Consider the following 13,268-nt stretch of genomic DNA (forward strand, 5'->3'; position numbering starts at 1 on the left):
TCCCAAATAGGTTTTTAGTATTCTTTCTTCTCCTCTAATTAGTCTGTATTTTTCTGCCTCCAAAGTAGACCAACTTTTTTAATGTCCCATTTTCAGTGTACAACAGTGTAAACTGCCATTCAGAAAAGGTCAGTAGTTCAGAGTTAACACCACGTAGAAAAATAGGATTACAAGTACCTGAGTTGATCGTTGTTTCCTTAGGTTCCTTTTCAATCATTAATGAGAAGAGATTCTCTCTCTTTGAGTAATTTTAATTTGGTGTATTTAATCCAAAGGTATTCATTTCTGCCCTCAATAAAATCTCATTAATAAATTTTCTCTGATAGCTTGTAATTATTTTTATTGTTTACTTATTGATATTTTTACTTTGTGACAATTTAGCTGTATTACGAAGTTTGTAGTAAATGTTTTACATTTTGAAGACTTCTAACTTTGTATTTTCACATCCATTACTATATTTTATTATCACAGAAACCTTATGAGGTAGGGAAGAGACTATTTCCTACATTTTATAAACAGGTAAATAGAAAGTGATACATTACAGGTAACACTTGCAGAGATGGGAATAATTTCTTTTGATTAATCTATAAGCATAAATTTTGTTTTTTTCTATTTCATGATAATTTGGGACCATAGTGATTAACTTTAAGACTTGGAACTTTTTCTTCACCTCTTATTTATCATACTTTTCTATATGTTAGGCAGTTGCTAATGTATTAGTCGCTAGTTTCTGTTTTGCAAAAGCTAGATATAATCGTTTATCTTTAAGGGCTCTAAGCCCTAGTCCTTTGCAAATGCACAGGCTCTGCAGCTTAATGTTTTCTAGACATTTCCTAGTAGAGGAATATGACCCAGATATTGTTTTAGAATGGTCAAGGATTTTTATATCAATGTTCTGATATGTTTTTAATAGACTCTTAAATAATTCTTTAAAGAGATTTTTGTAGACTTAGCAGGAGAAAATCCCATTTGTATCTGGCAGGTCTGTCAAGAATTTCTGGTGTAATTAAAGTAGGATTTTCTTTTGGATAAAGTTAATTTAAAAGTGTCTATTTCCCAATGCTTTAAGGAACTCAGAATAAATTTAAACTTCTTCCTTCAAAATATTACTTAACTTTTCAAATCCAAAATTCTCCAGATATATTTTCTTATCCTGATTTATTCTGATATGTATATGTATAATTGTATTAAAAATGCTTCTCAATTATATTCATATAAATTATAGGAAATTTTACGGTTTATGTTAATCTCTTTTAAATTCAGCACTGTAAAGATTAATAATGGAAATATTACCTCTGTAGTGTGTCTACTTTAACCTATTGCTGTCAATGAGGGTAAGATATTAAAACCAAACCAAAGTTAGTACCATGGACAGATTAACAATCATAGTTCTCAACTCATTAAAACAACTCTTGCTGTTTAAAATCTTTCATCAAAGGAAAAATCCACAGTTTGCTCCACCGAATATAATCTGCAGATTTGGGAGTATGTTAATAGCCATATATATATATTTTAATGCCTATGCTATTACCATCCTTGGTCTGGAAAGTAAGTTTTCTTATGGTAACTTACATTTTTATTACATACACTCCTGTTAGTACTGTCAACCAAACTGTAAAATTTAGAACCCCCTATTGCCCACTTCTCCCCCAGCATCTTTGAAGACAATGGATTTTTAAGACAAAGCAATTATACGATCATCTTTAAAGAAGCGGAGATTTATATAGAGTCTGTAACATCTCATGGTCTCTAGAGGCTTTCGTTCAATAGTCAAATGGATTGATCATGACAAAATAATTGCCTGATTAAGATGAAAAGTATTTTTTCACTTTCTGAGGTTTTTCTACACAAATACTGCTAGTTTTTCTGGAGCCTGTTTAGTGCTAGAAGACTGTGACCAATTTATCCCTTTTCTTCTTGCTGCTTCTCTTATCATCCAGATCCTGGCATTGAGCTTTGGCAGGCTGGACTGTATTATTTAAGCATCATAGCCTGCTGAGATTGTTGGTCTTGACCAACAATGGCCCATTATCCTTTCTTACTTTTCAAGGTTAATACTAATATATATTATAGTGGTGAAGAGCACAATGTAAGTGATTAGTGAATCACACTCGCTTTGGTACTTAAATTTCACCTTAGCATAAGTTATATTCTTAAGCAAGTTGATTAACTTTTCCAGTTCATTAAGACATTGCTTGGTCATGTTATACCTTAGAGGAGTTTGCTATGTATTTCCGCGACTAATGAGCAGATGAGTGTTCTTTTCTATTTATCTTATGTAACTGTTTTATATAAAGACGTTATCTCTGAAAAACTTTGAAGCTAGTGACTTATTTTTCGTAGTGCTTAGGCCTGGAAAGATTGTGCTTTGATAAGAATGAAAAACTATAACCATGTGCATGTTTTATTACATGATTAATTTTTATTCTGATTAGAATATTGAACTGGGGATACATATCATGGTTTACAGATGAAACTGCTGCATGATGGTATCCTTTTGGTGTCTGAATAATCTACTTTACAACTCCTATCATGAAGTATGTAATGCATATTTTATATACATTTTTCCATCTTAGCAAGGTTGCAGTGTAAAGTCATGTATGTTGACAATTTATCATTTCCTTTATTTCAAATTAATCCAAGGGTTTTATAACTACTGATCTCAAAAAAACTGAGATATGAGTTTAAATATTCTATACTATCATACATTTTCAGAACTGGAAGAGACTTTGGAGGTAATTATAGTGGACATTATGGCTGACTCCCAGACATTCATTCTACCTCTTTCCATTGTAAACAGCCAAGTGATAGAACAAAGTTGGCAAATTATGCTCTATATGCAAATATGGCCACTGCCTGATTTTGTTAGGCATGTGAGCTAAGAATGGTTATTATATTTTATATGACTGAAAAATAATAAAAAGAAAATCAATATTTTGCAACATGAAAATTATATGAAATTCTAATTTTAGTGTCCATAAAAAAGTTTTATTGAAACACAATTATGGTAATTTGTGTACGTGTTGTCGATGGCTACTTTCATGCTATAAAAATGGAGTTGAGTAGTTGTGACAGAGATTGTATGGCCTGCAAAGCCTAAAATATTTATTATCTGGCCCATTACAGAAAAGGTTTGTCTACCTCTGGTTTAGGGAAATGACTCCACAGTGAAGGGCAGTTCTTGATTAGTCTAAGCCAACTGGGGAGCCCATCTTCTTTGTCAGTGATTGGCTCAGCATAGACAGGACTATGTCAGTTGAGCTTAGAATTGTCCCTGGGTAGGGGAAAAAGGACTTTTCTTTCAAGAAAAAGTCACAAAAAGGCAAAGAATCTCTGATATGAACAAAGATGTGTATCTCCTTGTTGCTGCTGGCAGCCACCTTGTGACCATAAGGAAAATAGCCTGAGGTTAAAGCTCACACCTCGAGGAGGGGGAAGCTGACAAAATCACAGAGAAATGGAGTTAAATCCAACCTAACTTTGATTTTTCTGTTATGTAAGCCAGTGAAATTTATTGTTTTAGATAGTTTGATTTGAGTTTTCTGTTATTGATAAATCCAACTTTGCCTCTGCTGGATACACTATTATAAAATACAGATAAATGATTTAAAACCAGCAAAAAATTTAAACCATGAGCCCATAACCTACTTAAAGGAAATCGCAAAGAAAATCTTGTACTGGGAAATATTTACTGAGGGCCTCAATATTCCAATCAGTGCATTAGGTGCCTTATGTCCTGGCAACAGTGCTGTTATGAGATAGCTATTACCTCTGTCTTAGAAATAAGGACACTGCAACTATTCAACTTTACAAGGTCACACAGCTGGAATGTGGGACAGTGATCCAAGTCTGTTTCCCCAGTCGTTTCCTTTTCACACTGAAGGAAAACATTATTTGGAAAGGAGGATTCTGCTAATTTTCAAATCTTCAGTGTACTCAGTGGGGCAGCGGGAGACAATGCATTGTAATCTGCTTTGCATAAGGAGTTAGCACCTCAGAAAATCAAATAGAGTTAATATTTGATCATATGAACGCAGATTAATTACACTGAGGTTTACTGAGGTGATCTTTGTATTACCAAGAACTCATCTACTCATTTTCTAGGCATTTCTGACACATATGGTAAATATCAATCTGCTTAGTTATAGCCTTCTGAAATCTCACCTTTTATTCTTTGTTTTATGGGTACAGAAGGTTTTCTAAAATATAAACACATTATCAAGGAAGGTTTGAGAGGACTGACTTTATATTAATGTGAAAGAATTGTTTACTCTCCAAATGCAACCAGCTAGGTAGTTGCCTAAGCCTCCTTGCATCAGATTTTAACCGATGGACTTAAGGAAGAAACATGGAAATTATTCTCTACTAGAAAAAGGGAGGAAAACCATATTAAAATATATGTATGAGGCTTTTTAATTTTAAACATGCTAATCATATTTATATTACTCCTGATACTATTCCCTCTCGTCAGTGTGAATAATGGAGAACATAAAGCACTTTGTTCTCGATACAACTATTCCTGTTTGAAAAATAAAACTCCATAAGATCATTACATATTTAAAAATGAATGGTTTATTTTCCCAAATCTTTCTTGTGTAGCATTTCTACAAAGAAAGACAAACTTCTGTTTCTAAGACCATACTTAGAGATTTTTTAAAGGAATTCATTCCTATTTTAAGAGGAATAATATTATCTAGGGTATGCATATTTGGACTCAGTGGTTCACTACTGGAACATTACAGGAAAGCTGTGCTCATTTTCTTTCTACCTTCACTCTTCAGATATGGTCCTTGATCAACAAGTGAGCTCAGGTCAGCTCAATGATGATGTACGCCACAGGGTCCATGAGGCACTGATGAAACAGCATCACCACCAGAATCAGAAAAAACTCACCAATAGGATTCCCATTGTTCGTTCCTTTGCTGATATTGGCAAGAAACAATCAGAACCAAATTCCATGGATAAAAATGGTAAATATTTCTTTATTGTATTCTTATCGTTTATTATAGTTGTCTGAAATATCAAAGTCCTTTAAAATATGTCTTACTTGAAAACGATCTATTGAAATTCAGATTGTTGTGGTAGAATTGTTTCTTTTCATATTCATGTATTGTTTTATTATCAGGCATCAAACTGTAGAAATTTTATTAACAAAGATTTAAAGTTTCCTGAAAGGCTCATGAAAGAATGCAAGGAAAATTTTATCTAATAAGAAGTTATACACTCAAATGTAGTAAACATAAACTGAATGTCAATTGCATCACAAATAAGGCTCTAGTCTTTGTCTCATAGCTTGAGAATGTAATGCAATGCTTTGACGTAAGGTCTTTTAGTTAAAATGAATAATGATCAACATTTAGTGATCGTGGAAAAAAAGATATTGGCTTCATGTTGCTCATGGTCAACAAATCCCTTTCTAGATTACAGTTGAAAAGAGCAGCTAGTGCATTACTTGTGTCTCTACATATATTAAGCCTGATTTCTAGTTCATGGGCTCATCGCTCTTTGCAGTACTACCTCATCAATAAGAGCCTCCGCACTTACCATCTTGGCTCACCAACATAGATGAGCCATTATCATTTGATAGTAAACAACCATTGATAGGAATTGATAGAAAACAACCATTGTTTTCTAGCAGTCATTCATGACTTACTCCTTGGCAGTCGTGAAGCAAAAACAGTGTTTCTAATTGTTTTATCCTTTCTTCTGTATTTTGTTCTCTCTTTGCATCCATTTGACCCTTCATCTTTTACATTAAGGAAGTTGCTTAGAAATCTCTTATCACTCATCCTTTCCATCAGTCTTGTGAAGGAAAATGAAGTTATCATGAGGATGACATGAATTGGTTACACTTCCGCTAGCTATAAAAGTTCCCAGTTTTAAAAGATACAAATTAATGAAAAGTAATTTCAAATGTTTTACTAGAAAGACTCCGATTTCCACAAATAGACTAAGCATGTGTATTGACAGCATGGACTTTATGTAATTTCACTCCTATTTTCAAAAGCTTCAGAGATGCTTTATATACAAATGCATGAAAATGAGGTTTTTTTCAGATTCTGCTTTATATGGGAATTTTTACCAGTTTTCATACTACTGAATCAAATATGCACACGTAGAATAAATACTTTAATAAATAAATAAAGATGGTTAGATATACTGTTGTCTCAGAACACAGAACTAGTTCTAAATAATTTTTGAAATACTCATTTGATTTTTTAAAAAACCCTTCAATGACTGAATGTGTAAATCGTTGTTATATTGAAGACTCTGTAGTTGTGCATATATTAAGTTCAATAAAAGTGTTATGAGTGCTTTATGGTATATACCAACTTGTATTTGTAGATCCCACTGGATATTTTGAGGATTTATAACTTGCTTTGAATTACATCATGTATTTAAAATATATTCATATTCTAAATCACAATTTGCTTTAAAAGATGCTATATATGAAAATGATAAAAGGAAGCTCTTATATTCTGAAACTTATTATAAATATAGTACTTTTATTATGCTTACAATACTAGCATATATTTGATATGATGATATTAAGAAAACAGATTAAGATATTTACGAATTTTGACTATGGACTTATGTCTATGTGATTCTAAAGACCTTATTAAAATATTCTCATTAACTAAATCTCTATGAATGCAAGCACATTTTATAAAAATAAACTTCTGCCTTTATTTCATTTACCTTTACTGGAAATCAGACCATAAAATATATGTCTATGAGAATGTTATGTGTTTATTCAAAGATGCAAGGATTTTGGGTTGTGAACTAGCTGTATATCTCAAACTTCACTGGGGATAACGTTTACTATCAAATGGTTTTATTGCATTATGTTTTTGGAGGGAAGAGGGTACTGAATTCACTGGATGAATTGTTTTTTTTAATGTCATGTAGACCTGGACACACTGCTTGTTACAGCTCTAAACTTTCATTAAACATAAGAAGAGGTGACAGAATTATAGCTTTAAATCGTAAAGTCCACATATAGATACATATACATACAGAGTTTTTTTTTTTTTAATTTATTTATTTAATTTATTTTTGGCCGCACTGGGTCGTCGTTGCTGCACGCGGGCTTTCTCTAGTTGCCATGAGTGGGGGCTACTCTTCCTTGCGGTGCATGTGCTTCTCATTGCGGTGGCTTCTCTTGTTGCAGAGCATGGGCTCTAGGCACGCGGGCCTCAGTAGTCATGGCACGAGGGCTCAGTAGTTGTGGCTTGCGTGCTCTAGAGCGCAGGCTCAGTAGTTGTGGTGCAGGGGCTTAGCTGCTCCGCGGCATGTGGGATCTTCCTGGACCAGGGCTTGAACCCGTGTCCCCTGCATTGGCAGACAGATTCTTAACCACTGCGCTACCAGGGAAGTCCCCAGAGTTTTTCTGAGAGCCTACTTTTTGTCCTATTCAGGCAATTGCTTAGTTTTTCTGAAAACTAGAATATGAGTAGTTCTGAAATGATTCTGTCACCATCTGTACAATCAGCCTTTATCTGAACACATACAGATCCTTTTGAGGCATACATTAAGGTAATAAAAACTTGGAAACATTTCTAATAAGATTCATATATCCAATTAAGTATTGTTGTAGAAGTGGTTTCCTAAGCCTAGGCTTATAACACCTCCTTGTGACTCTGTTTTGCTTCCTCAAACACTTTGCATAATTATGTGTGTTAAGAATTCTGAAAATGTGAATAGACTTCACCAATTCAGAAATAAATCTCCTACCCAGAAGTGAAAAGAAGTGTGAAAGACCTTTATTACTAAGGTTCTCAATCTACTCATGAACTCTAACAACTGATAAACTCTAGATAAACAAACAAATCAAAATTCATAGCTGTAAATATAGATTTGACATTCTGCTTCAAAAAATGCAGTAGAGATTTAATCTTTTTGTGCAGTAGTACAGAGAGATACAGAAGGATTTCAATACATCCAAAATGGTAAAAATAATATTCCCATTATTAAAAAAAGGAACTCTTCAGTAGAATATATCAGGCAAAAACTGACCTGTTTTAAAAATTAAGATTATAGATTAGGAATTAAATAGAGTGAGTATCTTCTAGAGACTTGAAAACAGAAAACATTTTCCTTGCCAAGCATAGGGATGGAAATAAACCCCTCTTGTTTAATATACCTTTTACTTTAGAAATGAAACAATTGAAATTCCCTCAGAAAACAAACTGATGCTTATATACAGAACTCTAAAAGAGTCATATAGAATAAAGTTTCTACTTCCTTAGTTGACCTGTTCCTTGAACATGCTACCTTGGTAGTAGTCCCAAGGGTTAAGCATTCAGATATTTCAATCTGAAGACCAAATGGGGTTCTTTCCCATTTTATAGATTAGATTTACAAGATAGTGATTTTCTTGCTTCTCTCCTCCATCTGCACTATTTTGTTCATTACATTTTTAGTGCTTTGTGATAATTCGTCAATCGCTCCTCCAAATACGCTAGCTTAACTACTTTGTATAATTTTTTTCTTGGTGTACTGCACGTTCTCTTAAGGGCTAAGATGCCGGATGTGATGGATTCACCAGGCATTTTTAATGCCACCATGCTGTGTTTAACTTTCACGTTTCATTAAGCATCAAAACTGTGAGAATTAAGTGTCTGATTCTGATGTTTCAATAAAAAGTGATAGCTACATTTGGCAAAGGAACAGCAAAAAAATAATAGAAAAATCATATCTTCTTTAACATTAGAACTCTGAAAATGATGTTGTGGAAACTACTTAAATATATCAAGAATATTTGAATAATTTCTTGAAACTAGAAGGACTTTCTAAAATAAAAATAAGACTTTTGTTTTTAGTGATCTAGAAAGCAAGGTATACCAGTATTTGTATTCATCATTTAGGTCATATATTCAATTGTATTTGAGACTTTGGCTTACAAATCTACTCTAAAATATTATTATACTTTTGATAACCTTTACATTAAAAAAATAACTTAAGACTCAGTTTCCTTAGGTGTAGGGTGTCTTCATTCCACTGTTTCCTTTAGTAATAATTCTAACTCTATTTCTTTTCCTTCACATATCTTTTCTCTCACCTATTCTGAGTACTTTCCAGTTGTCCCTTTTATTTAGGATCTTAAAAGGAGTTACAGAGCAGAAGGTGTCTGACTTACTTTCACAACTACAGGTTACTGGAGAACATTTAGATTTGGAAGGATGGGATGACTTGACTCTTTAGGCCTGCATAGATTTTAGCCCTTAAAGTAATGTACACTTCTGTATTGTGAATGATTTTTATTTATGGCTTTTGAAAATCAGTTTTATGGGTTTATAATTGTGTCTTTTTACAAATGCGGTACTTTTTTATTTTCAGATGTACAATGTTTTATGTGTGTTTAGATATTTATATGCTGTCTTATTTTTTAAATACTGTGGTCTCATAAATATCAAGAGTTTAAAAAAGTATTTCTTATAATGTTTTATCTTGAAGAAAATAAAGCTCAAATAATAATTCTTAGAATTACTTGAAAGAAAACATTTAAAAACTCATGTAGATGATAGAATTAAACATTATATAATAAAGGTGTTTTCCATTGTTCCAAAAAAAAATCAGGATGACATTGTTGACACAGCTGGTGGGTCTGTTGAGAGACTGTATTGTTGCTACTGTGTTTTGGAATCTCAAGACTAAGTCTTAACAGCAAAAATATTTCTAGTATGATGTGTTTAAATTTGTTATTTCTTATCTTACATTAATTATTTTCAGGCATACCAGTTTTTCTCCAACTTTAATTGTGTGCATACTTTCATGTTTTTGAAGTATAGCTGATCTAATCAACATTTTCTAAATATTTAGCCTTTCTTTCTTCTTGTTTTCTATTCCCATGAATAAATGTATTGTTACACATGTATGTAACTTTGTCATTCATTTTTATATTTCTTTATTTTGCTCTGTCTTGTGTCTGTCTCTAACAGGCTCATCTCATCTCTGTACCTCCCTCATCTCCTACCCTTTGGGTACTCTAAATGCGTTGAAGGTTTCTGAGGTAGTGTAAACCAGCTTGGTCTCTAGGTTAATAGTAATGTACCTTCATGTCTTCATCCCAGTTTCCTTCTATTACACATGATTTTCAGTGGATTAAGCAGTAGCAAATACTGATATGCTTCAGTGGTATCTTATCCCCCTATTGATTTGAATTTGGCTAAATAGAAATTTAAAAGCTGCTGTTTTATAATACTTATATATGTAATTTATTTAAAGAGGAAGAAAACTGTAAGTAAGGACTTGAATTAATGTAATTTTAATACATTTTTTGAGAACATATTTATGGTTGTCTTTCAATACTGAGATGCTTTAATGATACTGACACTACTTAAAGTAGAAAACAGTAATTCTGACATAGTCTCATGCTCTCCCCACAACTTTATGATGAGGGAAATGACTCTGCCAGTTTTGCAATGGACTTGGTGAAAAATTTTTTGTGTAACAAGAAGAAAAGCAGAGCTTCCATTTTCTAGTTAGAGGTTGCTTGAATTACTTTCAGTTTTCTCCTGTGCTTGCCCAAATCTTTTATGATTTGCCTTGGAAAAGTACATGGCCTATAATAACTTTATATCTAACTTATATATGATCCCTACATGGAGGTCCAGAGGAAAAAATGAATTCATGACTCAAAGGAAAATTAACTCAAGCAGTTGCTGATATGAATACTATATAATATGCACTTTAATTGATAAGATGTATAACAAATATTGGAATTTTGGATTTAAGATGGTGAACTCTTTGAGTTTAAAAGGTTGGAAAAATTAAAATATATGGTAAATATATAAGGATGATGTTAGGTTTCTCAAATGTTTACATTTAAATAGTCATGAACATGTCTCAATTAATAATAATAGTGTCCAATTTTCATTCGTTTTTGAATAATTTACCCTGAATATAATAAAGTTTTAAGTTAATAAATGTCTCTTTTTGGATAATCATCTCAATTTCTCAAAGTTATTTAGATATTAACAGATGTGATTAAAAATTGTGATGACATTTACTTATAGAGTATATTAGTACGGACAGTGATGAGTGGGCATAGTGAAGGCAATATAAAGAAATAGGCAAAAACATGTATGTTCAAAAGCATTGTGGCATATTGATGAGAAAAATTATCATAAAAAATAGCATTCATAAAACTTCCACACATATATGGGAATTCTAAATCCTAACTTTATACTATTTTGTCTTGGAGGGGGAAAATCCTAGCAAATTCTTCGTTATCCTTTTAGGACACATATTCACTTTCTGGCTGAATGTAAAGTCCTCTACCTGAAAATTGTCTTCTGTGAACTAGTATTGTTTTAGGTATCAATGAGAAAATAAGAGATGCCCTTTCAAAACCTAAATTTACTGATTCTTCTTATGTAATAGTATTTGAGTTAATGAAAGTCATTTTGAAATCTAAGCCCATCACCTTCTTCTGAAAGGCAGTGGTAACTGGACTAAACTAAAGAAATCTAAGTGTTTAGACAGAAAAAGATTATGGTTGATAACAGAATTATAAAAATTATTTAATTTATGAAATTTCCAGTAGTTAGACTATAATTCACGCGCAGGCTTTAGATGGATAGGTAGGTAGGTAGGTCTGTAGGTAGGTAGGTAGATGAAGCAAATAAAATTTTAAGCTTTGTTTAAAGGCTTCAAGTTATTCAAAATAACCCAAACCAAACCTCTCAGTTTAATTTTTAAATAATAATACCTATGCATTTTTCAGGTTTTCAGTTACTGCCTTGAAAGTAGACACATTTAATGTGTTGTTTCATTTTAACAAATTAACATACTCATTGAGAAATAAGATTTGGAGTCCTTTTTAAACTTTGGTGAGATTAAATGTATTTACTAATATTTAGCTATTATCTCTGAAATAAAAGAGATATCAAACTTGTGGTTTATATTCCTATGTCACAGGCTGGTAGTTTTTACGCTTTTTTCCTGCAGTAGCATACATTCTATGCACATACCTAGAATCTAGAACTAGCAGGGAAATTTCTGTCATCTCGTATGTCTCCTGCTAGTTAAATACTCTCCACTAGGTCATTATCCGTATCACTTAAAATAGTCATAGAAAATATTTTTCAAATCCCTTCCTGATTATCAACTTTATGAGGTAATATTTTGTAAAATTTTCAGAACAAGAATAGCATTGAACAATAAATCTCAAATATATTAATACTTACAAGAGGAAATACAAGTGCCAATGTTTTAAACATATCTCATGAGCTGAAGGTAATTTATGAAACATTCTGCTTTTAAAGTATATATGTGAAAACATAGGCTATCCAATTTCTTCAAATCTTAAGTTACAGCATATTTTCTATCCAATGAAATCTCTTCAAAGTTGATGAGTTTGTACTGGGTTGACTATTTTTGTATGTTTGCTGATTGAGTTAGATAATTGTTCTTCCATGTAGTTTTATATCACATGAAATAAGTTATTATAAGAAAGCAGATATATGTTTATTTAATTTAGCCATGCCTTGAATTTCACTGTTCAATTTTACAGAACATTCAGTAAATTTAGGTTTAAATATATCTAATGTTCTAACTCATGAAAATACGGAGAAATGATGTGAAACTGGTGATTGAAGACATCTGTTAGTAGCACAAATGCATTATGTAAAAGGTTTTTTTAAAACTAGTTATTATTTTGAGAATGATATTAAATGGCTGCTAATGAACAGTTCACAGTCATAGCTGCACGCTGCAGTTAGAAATGGGAGAATGAAAATAACTGGTGCAGCTTAAGTCTGTCACTTCTCTAAAGTTAATATATTTTTTTGGAATTCACTGTAATCAGAATTGGTGTTGCAATTATACTCCAATAAAGATGTTAAAAAATTATAACTTTTATATACTTATAAAATTATACTTTATATTGATAGATGTGTCACTTTAGAAATTGTTTAGGATTGTATTACTCTCAGATTTTTATGTTCTAAATCTATGTCATTTATAGAAGTGTTGTATCATGTAGGGTCAATGATCAATTCTACTGAACTGAACTCCCTCTCATGGTCTAGGGTAAGACACTCCCCCTATAGGTCACAAAAGAGCAGAATATCCTTAAAAAAAAAAAAAAAAAGAATTTGTGTACATGGTTTAAGGTGAATTTGCTTTTAAAATCATTTGAAAAATCTTCACCAAATGTATTACTTTACTTTGTTTAGTGAAAACAATGAAATATTTAAATTTTAGAAGAATCTTAAGCCCATTACTCTCTGGCAATATAACAATTTTAAACCATAAAAAAATTG

The 13,268-nt window shown here is 32.1% G+C and overlaps 1 protein-coding gene across 8 annotated transcripts in view; it reads left to right on the forward strand.

Annotated features, from left to right (window-relative positions):
- Positions 1 to 13,268, forward strand: part of SLC4A10 (solute carrier family 4 member 10) — a 312,534-nt gene that overhangs the window by 180,638 nt on the left and 118,628 nt on the right. For all 8 annotated transcript variants that reach the window (XM_033412564.2, XM_033412571.2, XM_049712769.1 and 5 more), the window contains exon 6: positions 4,782 to 4,970. In XM_033412564.2, the coding sequence (XP_033268455.1) occupies positions 4,782 to 4,970 (189 nt within the window). The remainder of the gene's footprint in view (positions 1 to 4,781; positions 4,971 to 13,268) is intronic.

The sequence above is a fragment of the Orcinus orca genome, chromosome 7 (genome assembly GCF_937001465.1).
Source record: "Orcinus orca chromosome 7, mOrcOrc1.1, whole genome shotgun sequence".
NCBI classification, from domain to species: domain Eukaryota; kingdom Metazoa; phylum Chordata; class Mammalia; order Artiodactyla; family Delphinidae; genus Orcinus; species Orcinus orca.